The sequence below is a fragment of the Corvus moneduloides genome, chromosome 26, assembly GCF_009650955.1.
Source record: "Corvus moneduloides isolate bCorMon1 chromosome 26, bCorMon1.pri, whole genome shotgun sequence".
NCBI lineage: Eukaryota > Metazoa > Chordata > Aves > Passeriformes > Corvidae > Corvus > Corvus moneduloides.
Window position 1 is genome coordinate 651,813 of NC_045501.1, and position 15,397 is coordinate 667,209.

Below are 15,397 nucleotides of genomic sequence, written 5' to 3' on the forward strand. Positions count from 1 at the left end.
GCGCCGTCACGTGACCTGGAGTGACGTCACCGAATGTTGTTGTCGGGGCGGGCGGGGCCGCGCGGCGAAGATGGAGGAGGAGGCGGGGGGGCGGCGGGGCGCGCGCCGGGCGGCACCGGGGGGACCCCAGGTACGGGGGGACCCGGGGGGCGCCGGGGCCCGCCGGGGCCGCGGGATCGGGGCGGGGGCCCGCGGCGGGGGGCGGATCTGCGGTGTCGGGGTCTCCCGTGCGGGCCCGGGGGGCTCCGTGCAGTGGCGGGGGGGCTGCAGTTCCGGAGGTCCGGTGCGATTTGGGGCGGGGGGCTTCGTGCAGTGAGGGTGGGTTTCAGTGCGGGGCCGTTGTGCGGTTGGGGGGCGCGGGCTGAGGGGCTTTGCGCCGTGCGGAGCGGGGGGGGCCCGCAGTGGGGGACCCCTGTGCGGGTTTGGGGGGGGGGGGGGCTGCAATGGGGGAACCCCCATGCGGGTTGGGGGCTGCAGTGGGGGCCCAGAGCGGCTCGCGGGAGGGGTTGCAATAAGGACCCCCGTGTGGTTTGGGGGGGCTGCAGTGGGGGCCCAGTGCGGGTCGGGGGGGGCTGCAGTGGGGGTCCCGGTGCGGGGGCTGCAAGAGGGGACCCCGGTGCGGATCGGGGGATCTTGTGCATTCCGGGGTCCCGGTGCAGCTCGAGGGGGGAGAGCCCGTGCAATGGGGGGGCCCTGCAGTGTGGAGGGGCCCTGTGCAGCTCGGGAGAGCCCTGCAATTTCGGGGATCCCGGTGCGGCTGGGGGGTCCCGGTGCGCTTCGGCGGGGCCCTGCAATGAGCGGTCCCGGTGCGGGTCGGGGGGGGGGGCCCGGTGCGGTTCGGGGGACTCGGTGCGGGTCGGGGTCCCGGTGCGCTGGGCTTTGCACGGTGCAGCGGGGGGGTCCCTGCGCTGGGGGGGCCCCCAGGGTCGGGGTTCCTGCAGTGTCGGGGGCCCGTGCGCCGGCTCGGCGGCGGCTCCGCAGCGCGGCCCGTCCGCGGGCGGGGGGCGGGGGGGCCCCGCTGCACCGCGCCGGGCTCGGCGCTGCCGGCAGCGCGAGTGCCGTGTCCCCCCCGTGGGGTCCGTCCCGCCGCGTGGCCCTCAGGGGCGGCACCCCCAGACCCCCATCTCGGGGCGATGCCTCGGTTCGGGGGGGTTGCAGCGCCGGGGACCTCGCGGGGGGATCAGCGCGTGTTCCCCCTCCGTCCTTAGGGGGGTCCCATCCGTGTCCCTGTGGGGTGGCGCGGCCGGGGGGTCCTTCCCCGCCATCCCCCCGGGCTTCCGCTCTGCAGGCCCCCCCCTTTTTCTGCGGAACTTTGTGTAACGGTGCCGAGCCCCCCAGGTCCCTTCTGGGGGTGCCCACAGGCCCCCCATCCCGGGGGGCAGCGGAGGGGAGTGGGGCCCCATCCTGCCTCGGGTGGATGCTCGGGGGGGCTCAGTGCGGGCTCCAACCCCCCCGTCTGATGCTGGGGGAGATTTTGGGGGTCCCGGGGTGCTGACGGGCGCTTGGTCCCGCAGGGCTCCCGGGCGGCGCGGGCACAGCCCCGGTGCCCCGGCCGGCGTTGACGGACACGCGCCTCTCCGAGCCCCCCCGGCACCCGCCGGCCACCATGGACCCCCAGAGCGACACAGGTGAGACCCGGGACCCCGGGCCGGGGGGCTGCACCCCGCTGGGCACCGCACCGAGTACCGGCCACCCGCCCCTCTGCGCACGCGGGTCGCAGCCGTGTCCCCCGTTCCTGCTGTGGCCCTGGAGCCCCTCACTGTGGCAGCCACCAGGTGTTGGGGTACTGGGGGCCACGGCAATGTTCTACCCAGCACGGCACATCCGTGCCAGACGGGGGTACCTGGACACCGGGGGGATGCCCGGGCACCGGCGGGCACCGGAGCCGTGCCACCGCCCCCTCCCCCGATTATCCCAGCCCGTGCCACCGCCCCTTTCGGCATTCCCAGACCCCCGGCATCCTCCCGCTGAGAGGGGACACTGAGGCACAGCTCCCGTCACCGTCGTGGCACGGCTCACACGTGGCTCTTTATGCCACCGGGGGCGGGTCCCCGCGGCCCCCTGGGGTCCCCGCGGTGCCACGCGTGGGGACAGCCGTGGTGACCGCGAGGGCCGTGCCCGCGCTGTCCCAGCTCCCGCTGGCTCCCCGGCAGAGCCGCCCTGTAATTATCCCGGTGGGAACTCCGGCGACATCTGGACGCGCTCATCCCCCCGCCCAAGGGGACACGCGGCAGCGGCGACACCCGCGGCCTCTGGAGGGGAAACTGAGGCCCGGGGCGGTGGCGGAGCCCCGTGTCCCGCTGGAGGGACTCGCCGCCGGTTGGGGACGGGGGTGTGTGTCCCCTCTGTCCCCAACCCCCCCCCCCCGAGCCGCCCGCCGGTATTTTTGGAGCGGCCGCAGGGCTGGAGCGTCGCCCGGCCGTGCCTGGCACGGGGCTGGCACGCGGCGCGGTGGCACGGGGACACGGCGGCGCAGGGACACGGCCTGGCCGCCTCCGCCGTCCCTGGGGCGCTTTCCTTGGGGTCCCCTCCCGGCTTTGGGTCTGTCTGGGGGGGCGTGGGGGCCCCTCGGGGGTGCTGTGACCCTCTGGCTGCTGTGATGAGTTGGGCAGGTCTCAGCTGGGCTGGGGCCATTGGGGATGTGGCAGAGGCCACCCCTGCACTCCGCGGTCCCCAATCAACCCCTGGGGGCTCTGTGACCCCCAGGGCTGCTCAGTCGCAGCCTTTTCCCAGGCTCATCCCAGAGCCGGGGGGTCCCGTGGGTGCCGGTTCCATCCCGGTACCGTCCCGGGCACAGCCCCCTCGCTTCCCTCCTGGAGTTCCTGGGGGTCCCCGCCATCCCCCCCCCCCCCCCCATCTCCTTGAGGATCCCCTCAACCCCCAGATGTGCCACCACCTCTGGAGGGGGCTCCACGGGCCGGGTCACCCCTCTGCCCTGCCGTGGGAGCCAGGAAAGGAGTCTGGGAGCTGGAATGGGGGTCCGACCACCAGGAAGGGGGTCCGGGAGCCAGGAGGGCCCATTCCCGCGGCCTCCTGCCCGCTGGCAGCACCAGAAATAGCCGGGCTGACGTCAAGCCCCAAAGCACCCCGGGGGGGGCAGCGGGGGGGGCGCGGGGTGTCCCAGAAATATCCCGGCTATTAAAAGTCTCGGCTTGGGATTAACGCGTGGTAAATAAACGTGGCGGTGCCGGGGGGGTTACGCACGGCCGGGGCAGCGGGGCCGGGGCGCCAGGGGGTCCCCGTAACTGGGGGGAGGTCCCCAAGCCCAAAAGGGGGGGTTCCACACCTCAGCTCATTGTCACCCCCCCGGCTTGGCCCTGCAGAGCCCCTTGGGGCTGATCCGGCGGGGAATGTGCTGAGTTGGCATCTGTGCCCCCCCCAGCCCCTCTTGGGGTGGTCTTGTTGGGGGAGTCAGGGGGTCTTGAGTGGGGCAGGGAATTCGTCTGCCTTCATCTTCCCGAAGTGGGGGTTAATCCCCCCTCGGCACATCCCAGGTTTTGTTCCCGGCAGCGCTGATGCGGATTAACGTCCCTGGCAATTAGGGGGATGTGGGGGTGTGGGATGGAGGTGGGGGGGGTCGTGCGGACCCCAGGCCCCCCACAGCCTCCCCAAGCTAGGGCAGCCCGTGTCCTCCAGCCCCCGGGGCAGCTCAGGGGTGCAGCTGGGTGTCGGGGGGGAACACACAGCACATCCCCTCCCGGGATCTGTTGTGGCCCCCCCGGCACAATTCCCTATTTATAGCCGGCTCCTCCCGTGCGCCGGCTATTTCCAGGCGCCGAAGAGAATAGCCTGGATGGGGGGGGGCATGAAGGGGGCGTGGGTGAGCCCTTCAGCCCTGCCCTGCCTTGAATGGGGGGGGCTGCATTTGCTCCCATCACCCCAAAAACCAGGGATGCTCCATGACCCCCAATCAGCATCTCCGCATCCCCACCTGCTGAGGGGGGATTTGGGGAGCTGAGGTTGGGTTTTGGGGGTGCACGTGGCCCCCAGCCCCCTGCAGTTCCCAGCCCGTTCAGGGGGTCACGGGTGTCTCTCCGCAGAGGGGGGGTCCGGCCGTGAGCCCCCGCTGGAGCTCCTGCCCCGTGTCCCGCTGCACGCTTCCCTGCCCGCCCCAGGTGAGTGGGGGCCGGCCCCCCGTGCCCCCAAAACCCGGTGACACCGCCCCAAACCCGGTGACATCCCCCCATGTTTGCAGGGGTGTGCAAGGGGGGAGCTGCTGAACACGAGTGTGTTCAGGTGTGTAAGAGGAAGAGCCCCCCCCCGCACAAATGCGTGTGCAAGGCCGAGTGTGCAAGGCCGGGTGCCCCGGCCCTGGGGGTGCTGGCCCCATGGCGGATCCCCAGCCCCTCCCGTGTCCCCATTCCATGGGACACCCCCATTGTGCCCGCGGGGACCTCTCGGTTTGGGCAGCGAGGGGTTAAACAGCCCCTGTCCCGCACGAGGGGGCCGCAGGGTGGTGGCCCCAGCCCAGAGCCGGCCCAAAGCCACCACTGACCCAAAAGTGCCGGGTTGGCACCTCCGGGGGCTATTTTTAGCCCCCCTAAGGGCTGGGTGCTGACACCCCCCCATTGCACCCCAACACCCACCGGGGTCCTTTGGTTACCCCCGGACTGGGGCTGGCAGGTTTGGGGGGCTTTGTGTACCCCCAAATACCCCCGGGAGAGCCAAACCCTCCGGGGCTGAACTGGGGGGGGGGGGGGGGGGGGGGCGAGCGAGGGGGGCTGGGTGCGCCCCTCTCGCGTGTCAAGGGGCGGCTGGCAGGGACTGGGGCTGGTTGGGATATGGGGGTGCTGCTTCTCTTGGGGGGCTGATTGGCGCTGGGGGGGGGGGGCTGGCGAGGGGCACTGGCGGGTTTGGGGGGGCTGGCTGTCCTTGGGGGGCGGGGGTGCCCCACCTCCGCGCACGGTGACGTCCGTGGGTCCGTGCGGGGACACGTCAGTGCCCGACGCGGCCGCGCCAGGTGGAGGGGGCTGGGGCTGGGGGGGCTCATTAACATGCACCGCGTGCCCCCCGCCCCCGCCTTCCTGTTTGCGTGGGGACAGTGACAGGCCCCCGCCCCCGCTCCTGCGTCCCCTGTCCTTTGCCGATGGGGGGGGGAGAGGGGGGTCTGTGCCCCTGGGGGTTGCTGGGGGGGGATTTTGGGGAGGGGGGTGTCGGTGTTGTCCCCCCTGCAGCGCTCTGGGTTGCTCGGTGTGTGTTGCAGATGGAGGGGTTTGGATTGGGGCCGCCCCGTATTTGTTGGGGGGGGGGGAGGTGACAGAGGTGGGGGTTGATCCAGGGGGTTGGAGCTGAGGGGAGACCCCCGAGGGCTTCCCGGGAGGGGCTGATCCTTGTCACCCCCCAGCAGCCCCTGAACTGCTCAAAGAACCCCCAGCTCCCCCCCCCCAAACCGGCACTGACTCCCCCCCATCCTTGGAACACCCCCAAAGCGCCCCTTAACCGAGGTCCCCCCCCCCATCACCCCTGGGACACCCCCAAACCACTCTCAGCTCCCCCCCCCCTCCCCCATCCCTGGACCACCCCAGAACTGCCGCTGAAACAACTCCCAGCCACCTCCACCATTCCCGAGACACCCCAGTCCCTTTTGCCCCCTGACCCGGCGTGTCCGGCAGGGCCGGAGGGGCCGGAGGGGCCGGGGCCGGAGGCGGGGGTGGACGCGGGGCTGGCGGCGGCGCGGGAGCGGCAGCTGCAGCGGGAGCTGGTGGCCCTGAAGCAGCAGCAGCAGCTCCAGAAGCAGCTGCTCTTCGCCGAGTTCCAGAAGCAGCACGAGCACCTCACCCGCCAGCACCAGGTCCAGCTGCAGAAGCACCTCAAGGTGTGTGGGGCAGGTTGGGGGTGATGGGGGTCTGGGGTGTCGTGGGTCTGGGGGTTACAGAGCGCTTGGGGGTGATACTGGGGATGATGGGGCTGTGGGGTGTCGCCAGTCTGGGGGGATGGAGATTTTGGGGGGTATTGGGGATGATGGAGCTGCTGGGGGAGGAATATTGGGGTTGATGGAGCCGTTTGGGGGGATACTGGGAGTGATGGAGCCATTGGGGGGCCGGAGCTGTGGGGCAGCGCTGGTCGGGGCTGATGGAGCTCTCGGAGGACATTTGGGGTGCCAGGGCCAGGGGCCACCCTGTTCCTCGGGGCGCTGGGGCTGGGGGTGTCACCCGGGGCGCTGGGCAGGTGAGGAGGAGGGGGGGGCCGTGCCGTGCCGCGGGGGTCCCATCCCGGTGCCCCCCGCCCCGCAGCAGCAGCAGGAGGCCCTGGCCGCCCGCCGGCAGCAGGAGCTGGAGCAGCAGCGGCAGCGGGAGCGGCAGGAGCTGGAGCAGCAGCGCCTGGAGCAGCTCCAGAGCCTGCGCCCCAAGGACCGGGGCCGTGACAGTGAGTGGGGGCACGGGGGGGCTGGGGACAGTGGGGTCCGGGGTGGGGCGTGGGGCTGTGGGGTGGGGGGAATGGTGGGACTGGGGGATCTGGGGGTTTCTGTGGGGCTGTGGGGGGTGCTGACCCCCACCCCGTGCCCCCAGGTGCCATTGCCAGCACGGAGGTGAAGCTGAAGCTCCAGGAGTTCCTGCTCAGCAAGACGAAGGAGCCGGGCCCTGGCCCCCCCCAACCATTCCCTCCCCCAGCACCCCAAATGTTGGTAGGTGCCCCCCAGGACCCCCCCAAAGCCCCGTGGGGGTGACCCAGTTGTCCTAGCGGGGTCTCTGCCACCTTTGCCCCCCCAGGGCTCACCACACCTCGTTGGACCAGAGTTCCCCCCCCCAGACTGGCAGCCCGGGGACCCCCCCATCCTACAAGCTCCCCCTCCTCGGCACCTACGACGGCCGGGATGATTTCCCGCTCCGGAAAACCGGTGGGTGCGGGTGGGGGGGCGGGGGGCGTGACACACCCGCAGGGGGTGACGGTGACACGTTTGGGGTGACACGCTTGGGGTCCCCAGCCTCGGAGCCCAACCTGAAGGTGCGGTCGCGGCTGAAGCAGAAGGTGGCGGAGCGGAGGAGCAGCCCCCTCCTGCGGCGCCGCGACGGCTCCGTGCTCAGCGCCTTCCGCAAGCGCCACGTCGAGGTCACCGGTGCGTCGGGGACACGCCTGGGGACACGGGCTGGGCTCGTGGGTGGGACACGCTGCCCGCCTCGGTGTCTCCAAGATGCCGGCTGGTTCCTCGGAGCCCCCGTGGTCTCTCGTGGCTGCTGGGGCTGGTGTGGCACACGCGTGTGCGTGGGGTGGGGGGTCAGTGCCTGTGCCCGTGTGTGACACGCGGTGTCCCCATCCCTGCGTGTGACACCCCATGTCCCCGTACCCGTGTGTGACACACTGTGTCCCCGTACCCGTGTGTGACACCCCGTGTCCCCATGCCCGTGTGTGACACGCAGTGTCCCTGTGCCCATGTGTGACACCCCGTGTCCCCATCCCTGTGTGTGACACCCCATGTCCCCGTGCCCGTGTGTGACACCCCGTGTCCCCGTACCCGTGTGTGACACGCGGTGTCCCCATCCCTGCGTGTGACACCCCGTGTCCCCGTACCCGTGTGTGACACACTGTGTCCCTGTGCCCGTGTGTGACACCCCGTGTCCCTGTGCCCGTGTGTGACACCCCGTGTCCCCGTACCCGTGTGTGACACCCCGTGTCCCCATCCCTGTGTGTGACACACTGTGTCCCTGTGCCCGTGTGTGACACCCCGTGTCCCTGTGCCCGTGTGTGACACCCCATGTCCCCGTGCCCGTGTGTGACACCCCGTGTCCCCATCCCTGTGTGTGACACGCGGTGTCCCCATGCCCGTGTGTGACACCCCGTGTCCCTGTGCCCGTGTGTGACACCCCGTGTCCCCGTACCCGTGTGTGACACCCCGTGTCCCCATCCCTGCGTGTGACACGCGGTGTCCCCGTGCCCGTGTGTGACACCCCGTGTCCCCATCCCTGTGTGTGACACGCGGTGTCCCCATCCCTGTGTGTGACACCCCGTGTCCCCGTGCCCGTGTGACACCCCGTGTCCCTGTGCCCGTGTGTGACACCCCATGTCCCCGTACCCGTGTGTGACACCCCGTGTCCCCGTGCCCGTGTGTGACACCCCGTGTCCCTGTGCCCGTGTGTGACACCCCATGTCCCGCAGTGTCGTCGGTTTGCAGCAGCGCCCCCGGGTCGGGGCCCAGCTCCCCCAACAGCTCCCACGGTGCCCACAACGGCCTGGCCGCCTCTGTCCCCAACATCCACAGTGAGGTACAGCCGGGCCGGGGACAGGGGACAGGGGCAGGGACACGTGTGTGCAGGGGGCCTGTGAGCGTGTTGATGGTGTGACCCGTCCCCACACGTGTCCATGGCGTGTCACGTCCCCGCACGTGTGCTGATGCCGTGTTTGCCGTGTGGTGCCACAGCAGCTCCTGCCCCAGCCCCGCGCCCTGGCCCTGGACGGGGCCCAGCTCAGCCTCTACACGTCCCCGTCGCTGCCCAACCTGTCCCTGGGGCTGCAGGCCACTGTCACCGTCACCAGCGCCCACCTCCCCGTGAGTGCGGGGCACGGGGACCCTGTGGTGGGTGGCACTGGGACTTGACACCCCATGGCAGGGACACGGGAACCCCACAGGGGGTGGCATGGGGACCTGGAACTCCACAGAGGGAATGTGAGGACCCCCTGGGGGCACGGGGACATGGGGACCCCATGGTGGGCAGCCCTGGGACCTGGAACCCCATGGAAGGGGTATGGGGATACAGTGCGGGATGCCATGGGCACCTGGCACCCTACAGCGGGGATGTGGGGACCCCACAGGGGTGGCACAGGCACCTGGCACCCCTGGGGCAACGTGGGGACCCCCAGTGCCACCCCTGTCCCGCAGGCGTCCCCCAAGCTGTCGCCGCAGGCGGAGGGCGAGTGGCCGGGGGTGCCCCCGGGGGTGTCCCCGCTGCGCCCCGGGGCCGCCCTCACCGGGAAGTTCCTGAGCACATCCTCGATCCCGGGGTGCCTGCTGGGGGTGGCCCTGGACGGAGACGCCCCGGCCGGGCCCCCGTCGCTGCTGCAGCACGTGCTGCTGCTGGAGCAGGCGCGGCAGCAGAGCACCCTCATTGCTGGTGAGACCCCGGGACCCCAGCCCTGCCCCAGTTCTCCCCCGTCCTTCCCCAGTTCCCCCCACTTAAAGCCCCCCACCCTCCCTCCCAGCCGCACTGGGGGGCTCGGGGGCCGTGGGGAGCCCCGCTGACCCCGTGTCCCGCAGTGCCCCTGCACGGGCAGTCCCCGCTGGTGACGGGGGAGCGCGGGGGGGGTCCCCGTGGGAACAAACTGCCGCGACACCGGCCCCTGAGCCGCACCCAGTCGTCCCCGCTGCCCCAGAGCCCCCAGGCCCTGCCCCACGGCCCCCTCCAGCACCACTTCCTCGACAAGCAGCAGGTCCAGCTGGGCAAGGTGGGCCGGGGGCACGGGGGGAGCATGGGGCTGGCACTGGGTGGGCATGGGGGGCGTGTGGGGTGGGAATGGGGCACGGGGCGTAAGCAGAGCTGGGGGTGTCGGGTAGCTGTGGGGCACCACTAACCCCCAAAATACAGCAGAGGGGGCGTTGCAAGCAGGGGAAACTGAGGCAGGAGAGGGGAAACTGGGGAAGGACTGGGCAAAGGTCTGTGGGGTGGCTGGGACATGGGATAGGTGTGGGGTGGGTACTGGGTGGCTGTGGGATGGGCGTGGGGTGACTGTGGGGCACGGGGTGGGTACAGGGGGGCCATGGGGCAGACACGGGGCATGGGGGGTCACTTTACCCCCGTGCCCCCAGCTGCTCCCCAAGGGGGGGGAGCTGGCCCGGCAGCCCCCCACCCACCCCGAGGAGACAGAGGAGGAGCTGACGGAGCAGCAATCGCCCCCCCCGGGTGAGAGGGGCCCCCCCGGGCCCCCCCTCGGCCCCCCCCCTCGCCCTCGTGTCCCCAGAGCCCGGGGACCCCCCGGAGCAGCCGCAGGACCCCGAGGGCTGCCAGGAGCCGGGTGACAGCGGGGACGAGGCCGAGGCCACCGGGGACCCCGACGTCACCGAGCTGGGGGTCACCTACAAGCAGGTGAGACTTTGGGGGGCCCCAAACCCCCCCAGCTCCCTCAGTCCCCCCCAAACTCCAGCACGAGCACCCCCTGCCCCCTGCTCTCCTCCCAGCCGTGTTGTGTCCCCCCCCCATTTCTGGGGGCCCGGCCCCCCCCGCGCTGCCGCAGCGATGACTCGGAAGGGTCGGTGACTCATCCCCCCCTCTGTCCCCTGTCCCCGCCACCCCCGCGCTGTGACCCCCCTGTCCCCTGCCGTGACTCATCCCCCCCTCGCCCCCCCCGGGCCGTGGGGCTGACGGGGTGGGGTCCCCCCAGGTGTACCCCGAGGCGCCGCTGCAGCTCTTCCCCGCGCCCCCCCTGGGGGTCCTGGCTCTGCCCCACCCCGCCCTCGCCCGAACCCAATCGTCCCCTGCCAGCGTCAAACCCCCCCCGCCCGAGGGGCCCCCCAAGCACCTCTTCACCACAGGTACGGCGCTGGGGGGGCTGGGGGGGCTGTGCTGCAGGGTGCTCTGGCACTTGGGGGGGTCGGGGGGTCCCTGTCCCGTGGGGTTCTGCGTCCCTCAGGGTGACATGGGGGGCTCGTGTCCCATGGGAAACCCCAGGGATGCCCGTGTCCCCCTGCGAGGTGTCCCATTGCTTGGTGGGGTTGTTGGTGTCCCTCTCCCATAGGATTCCCTTCTTCCCTGGGGTTCCCAATCCTTTGGGGTGCCCAGGGGTCCCCCTGTTCCCTAGGTTCCCCCTGTCCCCTGGGGTTCCCAATCCCTTGGGGTGCCTGGTGTCCCCCAGTCCCACGGACTCCCTGTGTCCCCTGGGGTTCCCAACACCTCGGGGTGCCCAGGGGTCCCCATATGCCATGGGATGCCCCTTTCCCCCGGGGCTGCCCCTCCCCGGGGGTGTCCCGGTGGCAGTGCCAGCCGTGCTGTTCCAGGCGTGGTGTACGACACATTCATGCTGAAGCACCAGTGCACCTGTGGGAACACCACCATCCACCCCGAGCACGCCGGGCGCATCCAGAGCATCTGGTCCCGACTGCAGGAGACGGGGCTGCTCGGGAAGTGCGAGGTGAGGGGGTCCCCGCGTCCCGGGGGGGCCAGGGTGGCACGGGGAGCCCGGGAGGCTCAGCCTGTGCCCGTCCCCAGCGGATCCGGGGCAGGAAGGCGACGCTGGAGGAGATCCAGACGGTGCACTCGGAGCACCACGCGCTGCTCTACGGCACCAGCCCCCTGAACCGCCAGAAGCTGGACAGCAAGAAGCTGCTGGGTGGGTGCTGGGGGGCCCCGATGCTTGGGACCCCCCCTTTGGAGCTGACCCTGTTCCTTGTGATCCCTCTGTCCCCTGCGGGTCCGCACCCCCTTGGGTGTCCAGCAGAGTCCGTGTCCCATGGGGGGTCCCAATCCTTGGGGTGCCCAGGGGTCCCATGGGATCCCTCTGTCCCCTGGAGTTTCCCCATCCCTTGGAGTTCCCCCTGTCCCGCGGGCTCCTCATCCCCTGGCGCTCCCAATCCTTTGGGGTGCCCAAGGGTGCCCTTGTCCCATGGGATTCCCCTGTTCCCCGGGGTTCCCAATCCTTTGGGGTGCCCAGAGGTCCCCTTATCCCACGGGACCCCTGTGTCCCCTTGTCCCCATCACCCCTTGACCCCGCAGGTCCCATCACGCCGAAGACGTACACGGTGCTGCCGTGCGGGGGCATCGGGGTGAGTCTGGGGGCACGGGGGGGTGTCCCCGGGGTGGCCGTGCCCCGCTGACCCCCAGTGCCCCCGCAGGTGGACAGTGACACGGTGTGGAACGAGCTGCACTCGTCCAGCGCGGTGCGCACGGCCGTGGGCTGCCTGCTCGAGCTGGCCTTCAAGGTGGCCGCGGGTGAGGTCAAGGTGAGCGCGTGTCACTGTCACTCTGCCCCCCTGCCCGTGTCCCCCTGTCCCACTCGTGTCCCGATGCCACACGTGTCCCTCTGCGTCCCATCCGTGCCCCTCTGTGTCCCACCCGTGTCCCTCTCTGTCCCCCAGAATGGCTTCGCCGTCATCCGCCCCCCAGGCCACCACGCCGAGGAGTCCACGGCCATGTGAGTACAGGGACAGGGCTGGGACCCCTGCCCAGGGCCACCCCCTCCACCAATGTCCCCTGTCCCTTGTCCCCAGGGGCTTCTGCTTCTTCAACTCAGTGGCCATCTCGGCCAAGCTGCTGCAGCAGCGGCTCAGCGTGGGCAGGATCCTCATCGTGGACTGGGTAAGGGGGGACGGGGGGGCCCCACAGGCCTTGGGGACCCCGTGGGTGGGCGTGGGGGGGTCCCTGATGTCACGGGTGCCCCCCCAGGACATCCACCACGGGAATGGGACCCAGCAGGCCTTTTACAGCGACCCCCACGTGCTCTACATCTCCCTGCACCGCTACGATGATGGCAACTTCTTCCCGGGCAGCGGGGCCCCCGAGGAGGTACCGGGGGGAATTTGGGGGGGTGGGGGTTTCCCCGTGCCCCCCCCGGCCCTGGCTGTGGCACGGGGGGGTCACCTGTGGCTGTGCCCAGGTGGGCAGCGGGCTGGGCGTGGGCTACAACATCAACATCGCCTGGACCGGCGGCGTGGACCCCCCAATCGGGGACGTGGAGTACCTGACAGCCTTCAGGTGGGGGGGCCGGACCCTCGGGGGTCCGGGCTCGGGGGGAGTCGCTGTGTCCTGGGGGGAGGGTCCTCATGGCATTGAGGGGGGCTTGCTGGGAATTCCGGGGTCCTGGGGAGGGTTCCTGAGCCCTTGGGGGGGCTCTGTCCCAGGGAGGGGTCCCGGTGTGCTGGGGGAAGGGTCTCTGTGCAGCAGGGGGGTCCCTGCACCAGGGGCTCCTCTGGATCCTGGGGGGGTCCCTGCAGCCCTTGGGGGGGTCTCTGCAGCCCTTGGGGGGGTCCCTGCTCCTGGGGGGCTCCCCATGTCCTGAGGGGTGTCCCTGTATCCTGGTGGTTCCCTACCCCCTGGGAAGGGTCCCTGCCCTCTTGGGGGGCTCCCCCAGCCCTGGGGGGGTCCCGAGCCGCCGCTGCCCCCAGGACGGTGGTGATGCCCATCGCCAACGAGTTCTCCCCGGACGTGGTGCTGGTCTCCGCCGGCTTCGACGCCGTCGAAGGCCACCTGTCCCCGCTCGGTGGCTACTCTGTCACCGCCAAGTGTGAGTGGGGTCCGGGGGTGTCCCGGGGAGGGGACCCCGGCCCGGCCGCCCCTCACCCTGTCCCCGGTGCCCCGCAGGTTTCGGGCACCTGACGAAGCAGCTGATGATGCTGGCGGGGGGCCGGGTGGTGCTGGCGCTGGAGGGGGGGCACGACCTGACGGCCATCTGCGACGCCTCCGAGGCCTGCGTCACCGCCCTGCTCGGCCTCGAGGTACAGGGGACACCCCCGGGGACCCCCCAGCCTTTCCCCGGGGCTGTATTGGGGCGCACACCCCGTGCCATGCCTCAGTTTCCCTCCTCTGGTTGGTGGGGGGCTCCGGTCCCGTCCCTGTCCTTGCTTTGGGGGTGCTGGTGGCAGTTTCGGGGGTCTGACAGGGTGTCCCCCCCCAGCTGGAGCCCCTGGACCCAGCCCTCCTGCAGCAGAAGCCCAACGTGAACGCGGTGGCCACGCTGGAGAAGGTCATCGAGATCCAGAGTGAGAACGGGGGCGGCACGGGGGGTCCCCGAGGGGTCCCTGGGACTGACCCCGTCACGGGGGGCACGAGGGGTCCCTGGGAGTTCCCCGGGCTGTCCCTTCTTTGGGGGTCCCACGCAGGCGGGGTGTCCGCGGGCCCGTCCCAGCCGTGTCCCCTCGCTGTCCCCTCAGGCCGGCACTGGGGCTGTGTCCGGCGCTTCGCGGCCACCGTGGGCCGGTCCCTGCTGGAGGCGCAGCGCGGGGACACCGAGGAGGCCGAGACGGTGACAGCCATGGCCCTGCTGTCGGTGGGCGCCGAGCAGGGCGGGGCAGACCCCCAGCCCAGGTACGGCCCGGGGGCTGCAGGGAGCCGGGGGGGACCCCGGGGGGGATACGGGGGGGTGCAGGGAGCCGGGTGAGACCCTGGGGGGGACACGAAGGGGGGTGTGACACTCGGAGGGACCCTGGGGGTGACCCTGGGGGGGTGCAGGGAGCTGGGTGTGACCCTGGGGGGGACCCTGGGGGGGTGCAGGGAGCCGGATGTGACACTGGGGGGGACACGAGGGGGGGTGTGACCCTGGGGGGACCCTGGGGGGACATGGAGCCGGGTGTGACACTGGGGGGGACACGAGGGGGGGGGTGTGACCCTGGGTGTGACCCTGGGGGGACATGGAGCCGGGTGTGACACTGGGGGGGACACGAGGGGGGGGGTGTGACCCTGGGGGGACCCTGGGGGGACATGGAGCCGGGTGTGACACTGGGGGGGCCGGGGGGGGGGTGTGTGACACTGGGTGTGACCCTGGGGGGAACACAGAGCCAGGTGTGACCCTGGGGGGGTGCAGGGAGCGGGGTGTGACCCTGGGGGGGACACGTGTCCCACACTCGGCTCCAGGCGTGTCCCGGGGGGTGTCCCTCACGTGTCCCCCCACACTGGCGTGTCCCTCCCCTGCCCAGGCCGGCGGAGGAGCCGATGGAGGCCGAGCCCACGCTCTGACCCGCCCGGATCGTCCGGAAAAACCGAGGAACACCCGGAAGAGATGAAAAACACACACACACACACATTAAAAAAAAAAAAAAAATCACAGTAAAAGGAAAAAAAAAACCAACAAACAAACAACAAAACCAACCAAAAAAACCAACAAAAAAACCACAAAAAACCAACAAAACACCAACAAAAAAAACACTAAAAAAAGGGAAAAAAAAAAAAAAAAGGCAGAAACCGAAAGGAAAACCAGAAAAAAGAGGAAAATATTTTCTTTTTCTATTAAAAAGAGGAGAAAAACACAAAAAAATCCCCCCGCCCGTCCTGTGCCCCCCGGCTCCCCGCGGTGTTTGCGGTCGTGTCTCTTGTGCAGCAGCGGTTCCACCAGCACCCCCTGTCCCCCCCGTCCCCCCGTGTCCCCCCCGTGTCCATCAGGTCCCCCCGGCACTGCCCGGATCCCCCCCGGGGCTCCTCAAGATATTTTTTTTAGGGGTTTTTCCTTATTTCCCCCTATTTTTGTGTCTCCCCCGCCTCGTTCCCTCCCTGGCTCCGGCGTCTGTCCCTCCCCAGGGGAGGCGATGGGAAATATTCGTGCCTTTAAGTAAGGATTTTTTTTTAATGCCTTAATTTCCCTTCATTTTGGGTTTTCTTAATTTTCTTGGGTTTTTTTTTTCCCTTCGGCCTCCCCGTTTGGGATGGGGACACGAGACAAAGGGACGAGCCCTGTCCCCCACTCTCCCATCCCTTTGTCACCCCGGCGCCTTTGTTGGGATCAAATTTGTCCTTGGAGGGGAAAAAAAAAAAAAAAAGAAAAA

The 15,397-nt window shown here is 70.2% G+C and overlaps 1 protein-coding gene across 1 annotated transcript; it reads left to right on the plus strand.

The window, feature by feature from the left end:
- Positions 1–93: 93 nt before the first annotated feature.
- HDAC5 (histone deacetylase 5) lies at positions 94–14,690 on the plus strand. The gene is given in 29 exon segments (XM_032091592.1): positions 94–130; positions 1,515–1,628; positions 4,041–4,115; positions 5,613–5,815; positions 6,234–6,366; positions 6,510–6,586; positions 6,588–6,625; positions 6,711–6,838; positions 6,926–7,057; positions 8,095–8,201; positions 8,357–8,485; positions 8,816–9,047; positions 9,191–9,378; positions 9,740–9,865; positions 9,867–10,016; positions 10,312–10,462; positions 10,925–11,058; positions 11,136–11,256; positions 11,640–11,689; positions 11,759–11,866; positions 12,002–12,057; positions 12,134–12,221; positions 12,309–12,428; positions 12,520–12,617; positions 13,028–13,146; positions 13,224–13,357; positions 13,537–13,621; positions 13,793–13,946; positions 14,555–14,690. Coding segments are annotated over 28 exon segments (3,198 nt in total). The 5' UTR covers positions 94–130; positions 1,515–1,606; the 3' UTR covers positions 14,595–14,690.
- The last annotated feature ends 707 nt before the right edge of the window (positions 14,691–15,397 follow it).